At 38.5% G+C, this 20148-nt stretch overlaps 1 protein-coding gene across 1 annotated transcript in view; it reads left to right on the forward strand.

Annotated features, from left to right (window-relative positions):
- The first annotated feature begins 1635 nt into the window (after nt 1-1635).
- The window catches only part of LOC142517908 (callose synthase 1-like), a 64298-nt gene continuing 45785 nt past the window's right edge, over nt 1636-20148 (forward strand). Inside the window, exon 1 of the mRNA XM_075620411.1 lies at nt 1636-1822. Coding sequence (XP_075476526.1) covers nt 1636-1822 — 187 coding nt within the window. The remainder of the gene's footprint in view (nt 1823-20148) is intronic.

Consider the following 20148-nt stretch of genomic DNA (forward strand, 5'->3'; position numbering starts at 1 on the left):
ACCTTTCTGAATTATCACACACACTCATTATTAAAAAAAATTTTCTTTTCCTACTTTCTGTATGAAATTCTGAAGATAATTTATTAATTATTCTTGTCGAAGTTTCTTAGCATATCATTTACTGAGCTTTCTTGTCTCTTCAACGCTAGGGCCAGGAAATGGGTTCTTTTTCCCAAGAAACTTAAGTTCTGCTGTCAAGTTTTGGTGGGATTGATTTCCATTGTAATTGCTTTGTAATTTTCTTCTCACTTCAATTTGGCAGATCAAAATTTTCGGTTAAAGATTATTCAGAATTGGGTTGTTGTTGGTTAGAAAAATGAGAGAGATATGAGGGTTCTTGATTATGCTCAGCATGGAGGTTATGTTTCATCAATAATTGGAAATTTTGATGATGGAAATGTTTTGATAGGTTGAATTGTTGCGGTTTTATTTGCTTGGTTGAGTCGGGAGAAAAATAAAGTTGCAATTTTTTGTTTTGTTTCTTTTTTCTTGTTCTTTTGCCTTCAAGAATTGTGCAGTGGGTTAAAGTTCAAAGATTTGTTCAATTAAGTTATTTTTTTTTGTAAGAGCACCGGGAAGAAGAAACCAAAAAGGGGTTCTGCATGTCGCGTTAGATTACTAGTTTTAATTAAATAACGAAACCCGGAGTATGGTCTTCTTTTCCCTAAATTATGAGAACTAATTCTTTCTGGGTTTTGATTGCCTGAAGAGATGATTTGGTTAGCTGCAAAATCCATATTTCGTGCAAATCAGACAGAGGATATTGTTTTTAACTATATTAAATTTTTGTATACTGCGAGGACCCAATATCATGAATTAAAGTTGCTCCTTTTTGTTAATCACATTGACGTGTAACCCATATTCCATTTGTATCAGTTCGCTGTTTATTTTACTGAATTGGATCCTGGTGGCTTTGATGATATTTGATGTTTACTCGCACTAAACTTTTGACTCTGTTTGTTTTTCCCCCAAAACCCATTTTTTGGTATGAAATGTGCAAGAAAACTGTGAAAATTATTTGAATCCGTCACGGCTATGGGGTATTTGTAATTTATTCAGAAATTTGAATTTTGTTTCTTGTTTGCTTTACTTTTTTTCAAAAAAATCATGGGCATTATATGCTTTAACATGTTGTCGGCCCTCCTAATTCATGATCTAGACTTCATCACTGGTTTTTAAATGTATTTTTTTGAGATAATTTGGTGTCCATGATCACTTGTTACTCTAAACGCTTATAAATTATAAACTAATTAGTCAAGTTATGTGGCAGTTCTTTTTGATGACAACTTGATTGGATCTTGGGTTTGTGTTATATTGATTGCATGATAGGGGAAGGAAAAAGGACAGCAGGATAGAAGGAAATATTGGTGAAAAAGTCTAGATTTAGGGTTTAGTAACCAGGTTAAATTTAAAACAGTCCCAGACCATTCACCCGAACCTGAAATCTGAATTTGGAAACATTTTATATTTTGCCTTGAAAATAAATATCTTATTGTAAATATGCTGTAAGTAATAACTTAATTAATTCAAAAGAGGTTCCTTTAAAGGAAATCTGAGTTCTTACAACTTTTTGTAATAATTTTTGACAGGTAAACTAAAGTAAATCAAGTTGTGTTTGGAAAGCTTAAAGCTAAAATGGCTTACCAGAGAAGGGGGTCCGATTCGCAGCCACCGAGGCGGATTCTGCGGACTCAGACCGTTGGTAATTTGGGGGAGACAATGATGGATAGTGAGGTGGTGCCATCATCTCTTGTTGAGATTGCACCAATTCTTCGTGTTGCCAATGAGGTTGAGCCCATAAATCCCAGGGTTGCTTATCTTTGTAAGTCTCAAAATAAATTACATCTCTTCATATGGATATATTCTTGTAGTGTTTTTTCTTTCTTTCATCATTGTTATAATTATCATCTTGCTTCCAATGTTATTTACAGCATCACTCCTTTTTTTGCTTTTACATATATCATCTCCCAGACTTGAATCATTTTGCTTATTATGAATTTATGATGGAATGAGTTTCAAATTTTAAGCTGGGGTAGCTATGTGAAATTCTATGCTGTGGAAGTGAAAGAGAATGAAATTCTTTGTTGATCTGTGCACTAACTAAACTCGCAGACGACCCTAGTTTTAACTTACAAGAGATGGAAACAATTAAAAAATCAGATCCCTTTAATCAAGAGAAGTATTCAGTTTCCTTCAACCAAGGGATTTTCCTTTGTAGCCTAATTTATAGTTGTACACTAAATCAGCCCACAAATCAAGAAATAATCACATCTTTCCACACTCCTTGTCAAGCTGATTAATATGCATCTTCCGTTCTCAACTTGCCAATAGTCTCCTAAAAGATTGTATTTTGTTCAGCCCCTTTGCATGAACATCTGCTAATTGGCCTCTTGTGGGAACACGAGGCATAAAAAAAATCAGTCCACTATCCAGCTTTTCTTGGATGAAGTCTCTATCTATCTCAATGTGTTTTCGCAGATCGTGTTGCATTAGGTTATTTGAGATGTTGCTGGCTGATTTATTGTTACAGTCAGTCTCACAGGGTTACTCCATTTAACCTTAGATCTTCTAGGGCCGTCTTCACCAATTAAAACTAGCATACTCCTTGTGCACTAGCCCTATACACTGCTTCGCACTTGAATGGGCTGCTACATTTTATTTCTTGTTCCACCACATTATTAGGTTATCATGAGGAAGATACAATAGCTCAAGGTTTATCTTTGTTCTACAGGATATCCGGTATAGTCTGCATTAATGTAGGTTTCAAAATTTAGTTCAGAATAGCTCTTATGCATTATACCCTTTCCTGTGTGAGACTTCAAGCAACTAAATAATTTGTGGACTGCCTATAGATGAATCTCCTTGGGATCATTCATGAATATACTGATGACACTAACTGAGTATGCTATAGCCTGCCGTTTGCGGGAACTTTTCAACTAGTCTTTGGTACATTTCTTCGTTTGCTGCTTGGTCTTCAATTAACTCTCCAAGTCATTGCTTCAATTCAGTTGGAGTTGTGACTGGTTTGCTTGTTGTCATGCTGATATCTTTTTGGCGATCAATGATGAATTTCCAATGATAAAGTGGTTTGGAGTGAGCTACTTCAGTTCCCATAAAGTTTTTTTTTGATCGAAAATTATGATTTTATTATAATAATAGAGAAGGTTACAAGAAAAGCGGATGGGCAATCCGCAAAACACTTCACAATTTATGGAAAAAACACGACAACTACACTATCGTGGGGAGCAAATAAATTTCCAATCCCTAACTAGATCTGAGATAATCATGTGATTAAACTCTGACATCTTTGTCATCCAAGTCACAACTCTGAATTTGATCTTTTCCCAAACGTCGTCCGTAGACTTCGATGTGTCTGTGAATATTCTATTGTTGTGCTCTAACCAAATTGACCAAAAAATGCAATGAACTACGGAGTACAAAAACTCCTAATTCTTTTCCCGGTAAAGAATCCTGGCTCCATGAGAAACAAGTCCTGTGCCTTTCAAAGTCCATTCAAAACCCAAATCTTGCAGAACTTTGATCCAAATTCTACTCGTGAAAGAACAATGCAACAATAAATGGTCTTGATTCTCCTCTTGTTTCCGACATAAGCTTCACCACTGTGGGCATAAGGCATAGCCAGGCCACCGGTTTTGCATCACATCATAAGTCGGCAATTTTCCCAAATCCACGATCCACGAGAAAACTTGAACCTTATGCTGGATAGGTACTTTCCTTATTCTAGAGTAGTACGTGAATGAAGGAAAATTGGAAACTAGAAAGAAAGAGGCGTAGAAAGAACTAACATAAAAAATATCGGAAGAATCCCCAAACCAAACCCGAACATCCTCCGTGACCAAACTCAACCTAACTGAATCTAAAACCCCTAAAAGAGTGCTGAACTCACCCAATTCGACCTCATTTAACGCTATTCTCCCTTTGAGCACCGCCTTAACCAACTGATGACGAGCTGGGTAAGAACGAGAATTAAATTTCCAAGGACTTCTAAATGTCGAGTTCCTGGCCAGCCCCACGTCCCACCCATTGTCTTGAAGACCATAAATGCTCTCGATAACTTTTTTCCACGAAGAATCCCTTTCCACTGAGCATCTCCACCCACCATTTTCCTAAAAGCGCCTTATTCCTCAAATGAATATTCCCCAAGCCCAGACCTCCCTTGTCTTTAGGTTTACAAACTTGTTCCCAAGCAACGACATGGCAATGCGCCTCCCCATCGGCTCCGTTCCACAAAAAGTCCCTCATTAATTTTTTCATTTGTTTTGCCACCCGAATAGGCACTTTAAATATAGACATAAAATATGTTGGCATTGCGCTTAACACTGAATTTATCTGTGTAAGTCGACCTCCTCTCGAGAGAAACGCCTTTTTCCAGCTTGCAAGTTTTTTGGACATTTTTGATACCACGGGTTCCCAAAACTCAAGATAATTCGGATTGCCTCCCAACGGTGCCCGGAGATACTTAATCGGCCACTGCTCTTTTTTACACCCAATCGCTAATGCCAATCCTTCGACCTCTTCATCCAAAAAATTTAATCCCAACACAACGCTTTTTTCCAAATTGATTTTCAAACCTGATTTGATGCTGAAAGAATTTAGTATTTCCACCAAAGCCATCATATGCCTCCCGGACTGGGCGAAAAACAGCGTATCATCCGTGAATTGGATATGTGAAATTTCTATTTTATCTCTCCCAACTTCCAGCCTCTCACTACGTTCTCTATTTTAGCCCTATCTACCAATCGGCCCAAGCCATCAATCACTAGATTAAACAGGAAAGAGGATAAAGGGTCCCCTTGTCTAAGGCCTCTCTCCCTTCTAAATTTTCCCCGTGGCCTTCCATTGATAAAGATCGAAAATGAGATGTTGGATATACACCCTTAATCCACTTCCTCCATCTGATCCCAAACCCTTTTTTTTATTGCACGAAATCCAGAAATCTCATTCGACATTATCATACGCTTTTTCCAAGTCAACTTTAAGCACCCATCTTTTTTTCTTTTTCCATCTATATTCCTTTACTAATTCATTTGCGATAAGACAACAATTTACAATCTCTTCCTTTAATAAATGCACACTAATTTTCCGCTATTGTATTAACCAAGACTTTCTTCAACCTGTTTATCAAAACTTTTGCCAAAATCTTGTACAAGCTCGTTATCAGATTAATCGGCTGAAGTCTTTAACCTTGATCGCTTCCTGTTTCTTTGGGATAAGGCAAATGTAAGTTTCATTTGTGATGCCATTAACAATGCCCCTGTCGAAAAATTCAGCAAACACGTTCATTAAGTCCGATTTGACCGTATCCCAACATTTTTGATAGAAAGCAAATGTAAATCCGTCCAGCCCTGGAACTTTGGATCCATCACTTTCGAATACCACTTTTTTAATCTCTTCCTCCGAAAACGGGATCTCCAACTCCTCAGCTTCAAGCATGTCTAATGGACTCCACTCCAAACTGTCAAACCCCATCCCCCACACCAATTCCCATCCGATTTCCTATAAAGATTTCTGTAGAAACTGATAATGATCTCTTTAATCTTTTTCTCCTTTGTAACCACATACTCGTCCTCCATTTCCACCTTGTCTATCATTGATCTATTCCTTTGATTATTCAGTAAGGCCTGGAAGAATTTGGAATTTTGATCCCCATCCCTCAACCATGTCATTTTTGCTTTGTGGCTTTCCATCTGGAAACTTCTAATCGACAGAACTTCCAGTTCGCACCTTGCCTCCCTTCTTCCCTTCTTTCCTCACGAAGAATATCCGACCAATTTCCCCCAGCCTCTATTTCATCCAACTGTTTGATTTTGTTAACCAACTCCGTGTATCTGACATCCACATCTCCAAAGACCTCTCTATTCCATTTGGACACCTCAACTTTGATTCTTTTGAGTTTCTTCATAAACTTTTTTTGATTAGAAACTTACTTATATTAATTTGAAATAGTTTTTCAGTTACATGAAGTGGACTAGTGGTCCACTAATAGGAAATTATAAAACTCAAAATTAGCAATACACATAAGTCCAATCCCTTAAAAGATCTAGTGTTGATAAACTCTGAAAATCTTTATTAATTCCAATCCAGCTGACTATCTTGAATTTGATCTTCTCCCAACACTCTTCTGCACTGTCTTCCACATCTTCAAAGATTATTCTATTTCTTTCTAGCCAGATGCCCAGCATATGCCATGGATCACCACCCTCCAAAAAATTCTTCCTCTTTTACCAACCCATTGTCCGAGATCCGTATTGAACAAATCAGCGGTTGTCTTCGGTACGACCCAAACGAATTTCATCTCATTCAACGCCCTTGACCACAATTCAATTGCAAGCTTACAGTGAATCAGCAAATGATCCTGAGTTTCCATCTCATTACGACACAACACACACCAATTGGGAGAAAGAGCACGTTAGGCCATCGCTTTTGCATCAACTCTGATGTAGGTAACTTACCAAGAATTGCCGTCCAAGAAAAAATTTTGATCTTTGAAGGAATCGGTGTCTTCCAAATGAATTTGTCAAATTCGAAGTTTTGGACACCATTATTTGCGGAGAAGAATGAATGGAAAAAAGACTTGACTGTGAATTTCCCCGACGGATCCCCCTCCCACACTCTAAAATCATCTACCCCTTCGACAAGCCTAACCATTTCTAAGATACCTAACAACGAAGACAAGTGAACAACCTCCTCCTCTCGGAGAAGCCGACGAAAATGCAAATCCCAGGAGTAATCATTTGACACATTGTCGAAAGCAAAGAAATAAGATATTGGCAAGTTACGAGCCGAGCTAATACGAAACAAAGAAGGGAACAAATCCCGGAAAGCTACGTCCCCCCACCAAATATCCTCCCAAAACCTGATTTTAGTCCCCCCTCTAACCACTAATCTCAATAGTCGGTGATAAGTCGGGTAAGTGCTTGAGATAAATTTCCACGGAGCGCTAAACGTCACATTCATCGCCAACCCCGCATCCCAACCATTTTCTTGTAACCCATATTTGCTCCTTATTATTCTTTTCCACAGCGGTTCGTTTTCAACGCCAAACCTCCACCACCATTTTCCCAAAAGTGCTTTGTTCCTCAAACAAATGTTTCCGATCCCCAATCCTCCTTTCTCTTTCGGTCTACAAACTTGTTCCCACCTTACCATATGACAGTGTGATTCACCCTCGTTTCCATCCCACAAAAAATTTCTCATTATGTTTTCCATCTTCGCCGCTACTCCTTTCGGTACCCTGAAAGTGACAAAGTATATAGGCAATGCATTCAATACCGCAGCGATCAATGTTACTCTTTCCCCTTTGGACAAAAAAGCTTTTTTCCACATAGCCAATTTTCTGGTAATCCTGATCAAGATTGGTTCCCAAAAAGACACTTTCAATGGATTCCCCCCTAAAGGGACTCCCAAGTATGTGATTGGCCATTTCTCCCTTCGACAACCAAACGTCCGGGCTATTTCCTCCTCTTCAACTTCATCCTGACATAAGCCCAATAATGCACTCTTATCCCAATTGATCCTAAGTCCTGACATATCACAAAACAACTCCAAGATTTGCACAAAAAATTTTAGGTGTACCTCCTTTTGTACGAAAAACAATGTGTCGTCCGCAAACTGTATATGTGATACTTCCACCTTCTCTCGGCCCACTTCGAACCCTTTGATTAAGTTCGCCTCTTTTGCTTTATCAACCAAACTTCCCAAGACATCGACCACCATGTTGAACAAAAAAGGTGACAATGGATCTCCCTGTCGAAGCCCTCTACTTGCTTTAAACTTCCCCCTCGGTCTCCCATTGATCATGATGGAAAACGAAACATTAGATACGCATCCTCTTATCCATCTTCTCCATCTCTCTCCAAATCCCTTTTTCTCTAGCACGAAGTCCAAGAAATCCCACTCCACATTGTCATATGCTTTTTCAAAGTCAATTTTCAAGACCCAACCTTTCTTTTTCTTCTTCTTCCCTTCCTCCACCGACTCATTAGCAATCAAACAACAATCCAAAATCTGTTTTCCTTCAGTAAATGCATTATGAGATTCGGATAATGTATGTGACAAGGCTTTTTTCATCCTTGTAGCCAAAACTTTAGCGATTATCTTGTATAAGCTCGTTGTGAGGCTAATGGGCCTGAAATCTTTGACCCTTAGTGAGTCATGTTTCTTTGGTATCAAACATATATACATTTCATTTGTTATCCCGTTTTTGGTCCCCCCTTCGTAAAAATCCTCGAAAACCTTCATTAACTCCCCCTTGACCACTTCCAGCAATCCTGATAAAATGCAAATGTATAACCATCAGGGCCCAATGCTTTGCATCTGTCACACTCGAAAATAGCCTTCTTAACTTCCTCCTCGAGAAATGGATTTTCAATTTCAGCCCTCATATCGACATCGACAGGTCTCCATTCTACACCTTCAATCCCAAATCTTCTTGCATTTCTCTTGCTGTACAGTAACTGGAAGTATTCTAGAATGGTTTTGATAATTTGATCCTCATCCTTTACAACCACCCCGTCCTCTTTTTCCAGTCTATTAATTATTCCTTTGCTTCTTCGGTGATTAAGAAGAGAATGGAAGAATTTGGTGTTGTGATCTCCATCTTTTAACCAATTTATCTTTGCTTTTTGATATAACATTTGATTTCGTCGACACATCAATTCTTCCAACTCACATTTTATCAATTTTCTTTCATTCCGCCCTTCTTCATTCCCCCTCCCTTTACCCTCTATCTCATCCAAAGCAATGATTCTGTTTTTCAATTCGGCCTCCCTCATCTCAGTCTTCCCAAACACCTCGCCATTCCATAGCTTGATATGTTCCTTAACGGACTTGAGCTTTTTCATAAATTTATATCCCTCCCAACCTTGAAATTGTGTGCTATTCCACCATGTCGAAAAATTTTCTTTAAAAGTCTTGTGTTTCAGCCACATGTTTTCGAATCTAAATGGACTCGGCCCCCATTTCATTTTTTGTGTATCCAAGACAATTGGAAAATGATCCGATGTTACTCGAGGCAATACATACTGCCGATGGAATGGAAATAATTCCATCCACCCTCCCAAGAACAAGAATCTGTCTAGTCTGCTGCAAATCGGTGTAGCCCTCAAAGTGGGGGATCAATCAATTCTAATTCCTGCACCAACGTATCAAAGCAATCCATACTTGTTGTCTGAGTGTAACTGTTTATTTTCTCGGTTAAAGATCGCACAACATTAAAGTCCCCTCCCAAACACCATCTATTCCCACACAAAACTCGCAAACCCGACAATTCATCCCAAAAAAAATTCCTTAATCTTGCTTTACATGGGCCATAAACTGCAGTAAACCACCAGCTTCCTATGTCTTTCTCCTTTTCAATACAAATTGAAACCGTAAATTCCCCAATCATATTATCTTAGATGGACACCACTCTAGGGTCCCACATGACCAAAATCCCACCTGATCTACCAATTGAGGGTAGATGAACCCATTCAATGAACCTTGATTTCCAAACACTGGATATGAAACTTCTTCCTACAACTTCTTTTTTTGTTTCTTGTAAAATCACTAAGTCAGGCTTTTCCTTTCGTAACATATCTCGAATGAATCCCCTCCTCGTTGCCGAACCTCCCCCTCTTATATTCCAAGAAAGAATCTTCATCGGAAAACTTTTTCTCCCCTCAAACTTTTGCCAACCATCTTCTACCCGCCCCGCATTTCCACCCTGTGTACTCCCATCATTTCCAAACATCCAACATCTTTTTCATGATCAGACAATATCATCTTCCCCTCACTCTTGTTATTACCGTCGTGGATTTTGATCTCCGCCTTACCCGACTTATCACAAACCATGGAATCCTCCCTACCCTCTAAATTCCTACCCTGCCCCGAGACTCGACTGAATGAAAAAGACGAAGAAGGATCAAGTGAAATATTGAGTACCTGGTTATGAGATTGAATATTCTTGTTATGTACCTTATCAGAGTTTGTTGCGAAGATATCTCGTATGTCCTCCAATCCCAAACTGGTGTGTGTCATCGCGTCTGAGCTTTCTGAAATATGAGTTTCGACATCACTGTATTCGCTATCCTCTTCCAAAGCACTTCCTCGATCCATTGTTAAATCCCTGTCCTCCCATGTACCACTCTGTCTTGTATGCAATGGTCCATCATCCATCCACTGGGTATTTGTCTTCTTCACATCATCATCCTTTGTAGTAAAACCACCATAATTCTGCCTTGATTTCTTCCTTGTGTAAACCACATCGAATGTCCTTTCTTGTTTGCATGTATCATGTGAACAACCATCTTGCTGTGCCTTTTCATTGTGTACTCCGTTCATTGATTTCACCAATCCCTTGTTGAAATGCTCCACCCCTTTCTGACTAATCCTTTTGAGAATGTTAATATGTTTTCCCCCGCACATTGGTTCTGATCCCCTTGATTTAGCTCCCCTAATCCCTTTCTCCTGCTGATTTCCAACAAACACTTCCATTCCTTGAATGAGTCGAGTATTGCTGTATTTCCGTTCCTGGTGTATCGAAGGAATTTCTCCCCCCGATACCATATCTGTGCCATGTATTATCTGTTGTCCAGCATCTTCTTCATTAATTTTCTGACTGCAATTTGTTGAATCTTCCTGATTATTCACTACACAAACATTTTCCAGAATACCTGTATCATTAGCAACAGGTTTTTTCACTCTTCCCCATCCAGCTATCATCCTTGCACCATCCACCACTACTTGTGCATAGGATCTTTTTTCGTAAATATCATACGCTGAAATGTTGATCGAATCTACATAAATGCGAACAATCAGGGGACTGCGTGGTGTCTGTATTTCCAAAGAACTATTAATGAAGCCCCCTTCTAATCCCACCACTTTGATTTTAGCTGCTGCCAAGTCCTTGAAGAAAATTGTATCCCCTATGTTTTTGAGCACTTGTGTTGTCCACATATCCCATGGTAAACCAATGATCCTAATCCAGCTGTTGCAGCATTCCCAAACTTCCTCTTCCGTGTTGATGTCACTCCTCCATCTTTCAAAAGTCAAGGATATCCTCTTTTCGAAAAAGCATCTATTAATTTTCAGGTAGAAATCATAATCCTCCCTGCTATTTGGCCACCACATTGCTTTGTTCGCCTTGAAGGGGAAAATCTCAATCTTCTTCATCACGGCCTTACCAATTGCTTCTGTTACCATTTCCCAAGAGATATTAACGCATTCTTTCGTAACAATCAATGCTTTATTCCACTCTTTCCTCGAGCACTGTCGAAGACCCCTAAAAGTTCAGCGAACTCACCTAATTCAACCTCATTTAAATCTCTTCTAAAACGCACGCCCCATTGAAAGATAGGATTGACTCCACTAACGACCACATCTGTAAAGTTACGGATCGATTTATTAATTGAGGTACATACCCGAAACAGAGATAGAAATCATTCTTGAAATGATTGAACCCCCCTCTCCCAAAAAAAAAAAAATTTCTTCCCAAAAACGAATGATATTATCTTCTTTTAGCACCGCCCCAACCAATTGATGAAAAATCGGGTAAGAACGAGAGATAAATTTCCAAGGGCTTCTGAATGTCGAGTTCCTGGCTAATCCCACGTCCCACCCATTCTCTTGGATGTCATAAATGCTTGTTCTAACTTTTTTCCACAAGTCTCCCTTTCCACTGAACCTCTCCACCACCATTTCCCCAGTAGCGCTCTGTTCCTCAAACAAATATTACCCAATCCCAGTCCTCCCCTGTCCTTCGGTTTACTAACCTGATTCCACCCAACAACATGGCAATGCGTGTCCCCGTCAGCTTCATCCCACAAGAAGTCCCTCATCATTTTTTCCATCTTTTTTGCCACCTGTCTTGGCACTTTAAACAGAGACATGAAGTAAGATGACATAGTGCTTAACACCGATTGTATCAAAGTAAGTCGACCCCCCCTTGAAAGGAAAGCCTTTTTCCCGCTTGATAGTTTTTTTGCCATTTTGGATATTACTTGGACAATATGGCTCGAGAGAAACAACAGAATTTTCAATGACTCGTCTAACTCGGAGGACAAAGTTTGGGAATTGCTGAAATTCAGGGTGGCACAGGCAACAAGAAATATCAAAGAACTAGGTCATCTAGCTATTTCAGATGTGGTTAGGGATTGGAAGTTTGTAACGTTTTAATTTGATTGTTTTACTCTTTTATTTTGCGGAAAACTTTTCCGCTTACAATGTAATGGTCTTTTATAATTAAATAAAATATATGTTTCCTATCAAAAAAAAAGTTATAAGTCGTAGGATTACCTCCCAACGGAACCCCGAGATACTTAATTGGCTAAGAATCTTTTTTGCATCCAATTGCCTGCGCCAAACCATTGACTTCTTCTTCCGAGAAATTAATCCCCAACACCACACTTTTTTCCAAATTTATTTTCAAGCCCGATTTAAGCCCGAAACAATTGAGAATTTCCATTAATGCCATCACATGCCTCTCTGATTGAACCAAAAACAAAGTATCATCCGCAAATTGGATATGCGAAATTTCCAAATTCCCTCTTCCTATTTCGAGTCCTCTAACTTCATTCAATGCCTTGGCCTTGTCTACCAACCTCCCCAGACCATCAACGACTCTATTAAAAAGGAAAGGGGATAATGGATCCCCTTGTCTAAGGCCTCGCTCCCCTTTAAATTTTCCCATTGGCCTTCCGTTTATGAAAATCGAGTAAGACACATTAGACATGCACCCCATAATCCACCTCCTCCATCTATCTCCAAACCCCTTCTTATGGTGAGACAACAAAGCATTTTCAAATCTGAATGGAGCAGGACCCCATCTCAACTTCATGGTATCAAACATCACTGGGTAATGATCCGATGTAATTCTGGGAATCACTGGGTAATTCGAACTCCTTGATTAAGTACCGATTTAATACTTGTTTTTTTTTTCCTCAACATCTCTGGTTCCACATAGCTATCAAAGCTCATGTTGAGTGCTCGATGAAGCAAAGTGTGGTCTCTCTGACTTTGTTTATAATAGGTTGCTGACATTAGTACATTACTTTGGTAAACCTTCCAAACCAGGCATGTGGAGACTGTTTTGAGCCATACAAAACCTTTTTGAATCGGCACACGTTTCTATCAACTACACTAAATCTTATGTGGGTTGGAGAGACAATTTTCATATTTCACTATTGTGATTCCCAATTATGGCTGGTAGTTGGGGACAATCAAGTTCTTGCAGTGTTAATCTTTGCTATCAGCACAAAAGTTTCATGATAGTCTACCTCACAACCATGACTATGACCATGACACAATCATGGAGTCTCCTCGTCCCTGGCCTCGTAACCAGCATCTCATTGTTTTGGTCTAATTCCCAGTAAGTTGATTTCCTGGCTAGATGTTATGGAGTTGCTGCCTTGCTGTTATCCTTGAAGGGTGGTTTTCCATGATCTTGAAGGGATGGAGGAAGCGGTTTATTCATTGTGGAAATATAGTAGAAAATTGTAAAAAGGCTATTGAAACTTATATATCAGAAAAAAATAAAGATGAAAGGTTGGAGAAACTGTGGCGATGTGGGCCAAGGAAAAAAAATAGAAATAAAGGTGAGAAGGTGTTAAATTTCCCATTTTGATACCATCTGGAGAAGAATAACTTTTATTAGTTTGAAATCTTTTTACGTGGAAGAAGAAAGCAAAATAAGAAGAGATTTTCTGTGCAACAGAACTGAATTTACAGACAACCCCAGGTAGTAGTTATAAAAGATGGAACGAATTAAAAATAAGATCCCTTAATCAAAGGGTTTTCTATCTAGAATCCTTAATCGTGGGATTTTGTTAAACGAACAGGAAGAACGTAATTGCTGAAAATAAAAAGTACTTATTATGTCACTATAATTATTTGCCATCACTAACACAAATTTATAGGCACACGAAGATAATAGAAAAATAGAGATAAAATTGCAATCCCTTTAATGAAGAGATCTCCTAATTATCATAATTTGCAAATGCCACATAATTTCTTACATCTTAAAGATTCTGATTTTATATATTATTTTTGATTATATTTTCACATCAACACTCCTTTCAAGCTGGTGAATAAATATCTATCGTTTCCATTATATTGGCTAGCTGATGACCTGAAGAGACATACGATGTACAGATTAAGCCACTATCTAGCTTATCCTTATTGAAGTGCCTATCAATTTCAATGTGCTTTGTCTGATTATGCTGCAACGGATTGTGAACAATGCTAATAGGTGACTTGTTGTCACAGTAGAGTCTCATAGGTTCACTCTTCTTTACCTTTAGTTCTTCCAAGATAATCTTCAAAGCAACTCACACTTGAGCCATTGCTTTGAAATCTGACTCGACACTTGACATTGATACAACATTTTGTTTTTTACTTCTCCACATGACAAGATTTCCTCCCAGGATTGTGCAAAACCCTTGCGGTCGACCTTCTGTCATTAATTGATCCAACACAATCCGTGTATGTGTAAGTATCAAGTACCATATTGTCACATTTTTTTATACAAAATACATTTCCTGGTTTCTCTTTTAGGTATTGAAGTACCTGTAAACTATACGTAAGTGCGTTTCCTTTGGGTCATGCATGGATTGGCTTATCACATTTACAACATATGCTATGTCTGATCTTGTGTGAGAGATAAATGAGTCTTCCCACAGGCATTGATATATCTTTTTATTCTCCATTCTGTCCTCCCCGGCTTCTCCAAGCTTATGATCGAGTTCTATAGGTGTGCTCATTGGTTTACAAGCCAAGGATTTGAACGAAGTAAGAGGATTAGTGGTGGGAAGGGGAGACTTAGAAATTTCGCATATCCAGTTTGCGGATGATATGTTGTTTTTGGTACAAACAGAAAGGCATGTGATGGCACTAGTGGAAATAATCAAATTATTCGGGCTTAAATCGGGTTTGAAGATTAATTTTGAAAAAAGTGTTGTGTTGGGGATTAATTTCGAGGATGAGGCAGTGGTTGGTTTGGCACAAGCAATTGGGTGTGAAAAAGATGATTGGCCAATTAAGTATCTCGAGGTACCGTTGGGAGGTAAGCCTACGACTTTCGAGTTTTGGGAACCGGTCCTATCCAAAATGGCAAAAAAAACTTTCGAGTTGGAAGAAGACGTTCTTATCAAGAGGGGGGCGACTGACTTTGATAAAATCGGTGTTAAGCGCAATGTCTTCTTACTACATGTCTTTGTTTAGAGTGCCAACTCAGGTGGCCAAAAAGATTGAAAAATTGATGCGGGATTTCTTCTGGGATGGAGCGGACGGGGACAAGCATTGTCATGTCGTTGGATGGGAGCAGGTTTGTAAACCCAAGGACAGGGGAGGTCTGGGTTTGGGGAATATTTGTTTGAGAAAAAAAGCTTTACTAGAGAAATGGTGGTGGAGAGGTACAAGAGAAAGGGAGACGTGGAAAAATGTTGTAAAAAGCATCTATGGTCTTCAAGATAATGGGTGGGACTTGGGATTGGCTAGGAATGCGACGTTCAGAAGCCCTTGGAAATACATTTCTCGTTCTTATCCGGCATTTCATCTTTTGTGTGGGACGGTTTTCAGAGAGGGAAATTTCATTCAGTTTTGGGAGGATGTTTGGGGGAGGGGGTCCTTCGTTCAAAGAACGTTTTCCTTCTTTGTTTAGGATTTGTACCGAGATTAATAAACTTATTCGTAGCTTTTTAGAGGTTGTCGATGTAGGTGTCAGTCAAACTTATCGATGGGACGTGCGTTTTAGAAGACATCTTAATGATATCGAGCTGAGCGAGTTTGCTACTCTACTGGGAGTCTTAGATACAGTCAGGTTAGAGTTGGGTTCAGAGGATTTCAGGGTTTGGTTGGGGGATTCTACGGGTTTGTTCTCGGTCCGATCTTTCTACGATTCTTTCTTTCCATTTAATGATTTCCCACTATTCTCATGTTACGATCATATCTGGAAAGTACCTATCCCGCAAAATGTTCAAATTTTCTCGTGGATTGTGGCTTTGGGGAAACTCCCTACCTCAGACTCGGTGCAAAGAAGATGGCCAACCTGTGCTTTAAGTCCGCAATGGTGCACGTTATGTCAAAACCACGAGGAGAATCAGGATCATTTACTAGTACATTGTTCTTTTTCAAGAAGAATATAGACAAAGGTGATGCAAGAGCTGAGATTTTATTGGATCTTTCCGAGAAGGGCAGGAGACATGTTCATTATTGAGCCCGGAATTCCAGTAGGGACAAGAGTAAAGAGATTCTGGTATCTGATCGTTCACTTCACTTTTTGGACAATCTGGCTCGAGAGAAATAACAGAATATTCAACGACTCGTCGGCCTCCGTCGATGAGGTATGGGAGATGATCAAATTCAGGGTTGCAACGTCGACAACGAAGATCACAAAGTTCAATCATCTTTCTATTTCAGATGTTGTTAGGGATTGGAAGTTTGTATTGTCTTGACGGTAGTGTATTGGTTTCTTTGAATTCGCGGATTGCTCATCCGCTTTTTATGTAACATGATCAATATTATTATATAAAATTATTGTTTCTTATTAAAAAAAATTAAATGTCATCAATATGAATAAGCAAAATAGTGACAAACCCAGCATTCAAATCTTTAATGAACATAGTATGGTCTCTCTGACTTTGTTTGTATCCCGTGGATTGCATTACTCTTGTAAAACTTCCAAACCACGACCGGCGAGATTGCTTGAGGTCATATAGGGCCTTTTTCAGTCTATATTCCTATATCTTTCTTACATTTTCCATATCCCAGTGGAATGTTCATATAAATCTATTCCTCAATATTTCCATGTAAGAATGCATTTTTTACATCAAACAGCTGCAATAACCATCCATAATTTGCTACCAAAGATACTAGTACTCTAAATGTGTTCATTTTAGCAACCTGAGCAAATGTTTCTTGATAGTCCCACCCATATGTCTGTGTATAACCCTTAGCTACTAGCCCTCGCCTTGTAGCTTTCCAATGTGCCATTTGATTTATATTTCACTGTATATATCGATTTACACCGTATTAACGTCTTTCCCGAAGGTAAATCAATAATCTCCCAAGTGTTATTTTTCTCCAAACTTCCATTTTCACATTCATGGCTTGTTTCCATTTTTCATTAGACTGCTTCATGTAGTGTGGAATGGATATTTATGATGTTCAAACTTACTAAGAAGCTTTTATATGATGGTGAAAATTGTCAAATTTTACGACACGGGACATTGAGTAGTGTCGGTGTTTTGTTCAATCTCTGGTTCCTTTGTGAAGGGCAATAGGAATGTGCATGCTATGGTCTCATCTACTAAGTGAGGTGCGTGTTCATTGTGTGCAATGAGATTTTCGATTGTTACTTCAGGTTTAGAGCTCAGTGTGAACTCTTGGGCTTGCACAAGTTCAGGGACCGAGGGAGCTTTCCTCCTTGCATATGTCTGACCAAACAATCTCGTATTATTTGAGTAGGGATCATTTCATAACTTGGGACTGGTTGAGAACTTGGTGTATGATCAAGGGTTTGAACATTTTCTGGGACAAATTGTGGGCTTGGCAACTGAGTAGAGAAGTTAGGTAAGGTTGGAACCTCTTTATCTTCCAAACTTGGATGCTCCACTGAAGATGATGGGTGGAGAAATAAGGTTTATTTTCATGGAATGTGACATCAGACGAAACAAACAACTTCTTGGGAGGATGATAACATTTGTAGCCTTTTTTTGTTGATGAATACCCAAAAAATAGGGGTTTCAAAAATTAACACGACCTGCCAACTCGACACGAAAATATCTGGTTAGGGTTGGGTGTAATAGAGAAAAAATTAGGTTGGGTTGGGTTCGGGTTGACCCAAATCAAGAATGAGGTCACTCATCAACCCGAACCCACCCGACCCATTTATATATATTTTTTCAAGGTTTGACTAGTACCAAAAAGGTGTAAAACAATGAAGTGGAGCTTGGAACTTGAAAGTTACTTTGTGGTGCCTACAGAATTTTTTTATTGTATATGTATTGATATTATAATTTTTCATCGTGTAATATTTATTTTGTATATTTGAATTTTCTAAACAATTGTTTCTTTTGTGGAGTAATTATTAGTTTACAAAATTAGATTCTTAAATTTAAATATTTAAACCCATGACACATAATTATTTTAGGCGATGTTGTGTTATTATGTATTTAAAATAAATTTTATTATTTTTATTATGTGTTTTGAAAGAATAAAATAATAATGTTGCATAGTTAAAAAATCTGACCGGGTTGGTTCGGTTTTGGTTTTAGGGTTTGTTCGGTTGAGAAATTTAATTTATACCCTTTCTTCAACTTGAACCACCCGAATTGACACCTGTACCAACAAACACACACTTGAGATTTCTAGGATCCAACTTCCTACGATTATGACCATGAACCAAACACACATGCCCACACACTTTTGATGGCAATTGATTAGTGTGTAGATCACAAAAGGAGGCCGTGAGCATCCCGAGAGGACTTTATTTAGAAATTCATGAAAAGTTTGGATTATTTATTTAACAAGCAACTAAAATCAAGCACACCTAAATAATGAGAATTCGATGAGAGAGAGAATTTAGAGGTTCGATTTAACTTTATTTTTCGCTATGTTTAATTCTCGATGACATTTATATTCATGAATTCAACCCGTTTATTAGGCAAAAGCACTTAAATTATTTCTATTTCCTTTCTCAAGTGATAAATAGAAATTACCATCTAATTTTGATTTTGATATTGCTATCTAAAATCTGACATCAAACGATATATGTAAACGATTGTTCTTACCTGGACTTCGATGGGGTTATATGCCTTTCGAACTATATAAATTCCCATGACGTGTTTCCTACGATCTTCTAGATCCGTTTCTCGAGTGATAGATTACAATTCTTTTATCAATCAATCTATGGTCAGTCAATTGAAGACATTATAAAACGGAAAGACACAAACAAACGAAGAGGAATTCAATCATATAAACAAAAAAGTCACACACATAGTTTCCAACCAAGCTATGTTGTTCCTCTATAATTGAAATTAGTTCAAAATGAAAAAGAAAGGAAAACAAATCATGTTTTTCAATCCAGAGATTAATCTAAGAATTGTAGAAAAAAAAGAAGAAAAGAAATGAAGACGGAGAACCCATATGCAGCATTCTTTGTCTTCGTACCCAAGTTCTTTTGCTTCCCAGTTCTTCCTCTCGGTCGTTTCTCACTTTTTCTGTATTTTCGTCTTATCTCTCATTTTTAGCTCGATCCCCTCACGGCGGCTAGGGTTATAACCCTTTTATAATCTAAAAAATCTGCCGTGTCCATGTTCTGTACGTCAGCTCGTGCGGCCGCACAGGAAACGTGCGCGGGTGCACACTCCTATCTGTTCTCGGGATGTCCTGAATGTTCTTGGCAGCATGGCCGCACTTCAAATGTAGCGGGGGTGCTTGAACTTCTGCTCTGCTCTTCGATTTTTCTTGGCGCACTGGCTTTTAGGTGTGGGGGTGCTTATTGTTCTGCCATGCACCTCTCTTTATCTCCTTCACGTCATCATTTCCCTTCCCATTTCACCTCTTCTTTGCCATAAATGCATATTTAACATTGGTCCCTGCAAACAATGCAAAACATTACCCAAAACGCTTAAAACTGCTTTGAAACAACATAAACACCAATTGAGACGATAATATAAGTGCAAATATTGCCTTTAACAATGTACAGCTGTTAAGACAACATCTCTCCAATGATACCTAGGCATATGGTTCTGGAAAAAAAATGCACGAGTGATACTGAGCAAGTTACCATATTTTCTTGCAGCAAGTCCACTTTGCTTGACTCTCATGGATATTGCCTTCTTTTTGAAAATAGGAGTGAAGAACTTGATTGAAATAATCTTTGGCATTATCAGACCTTAACCTTTTTATTTTTACCCCAAATTGGTTTTGAATCATGGCAGGAAACTTTGGAATGATAGAACACACATCAGATTTATGTTTGAGCAAGAATATCCAACACATGCAACTATAATCATCAATAAAAGAAATGAACCAGCGATATTCAGAAACATTTGGAATAGGAGATGGACCCAATCGTTGCCATGGATTAAATAAATAGGGCTTGAACATTCTTTTATTGCTTTGAGGAAAAAATACATGCTTGTGTTAATT

This window comes from Primulina tabacum, chromosome 11 (genome assembly GCF_025594145.1).
Source record: "Primulina tabacum isolate GXHZ01 chromosome 11, ASM2559414v2, whole genome shotgun sequence".
Lineage (NCBI taxonomy): Eukaryota > Viridiplantae > Streptophyta > Magnoliopsida > Lamiales > Gesneriaceae > Primulina > Primulina tabacum.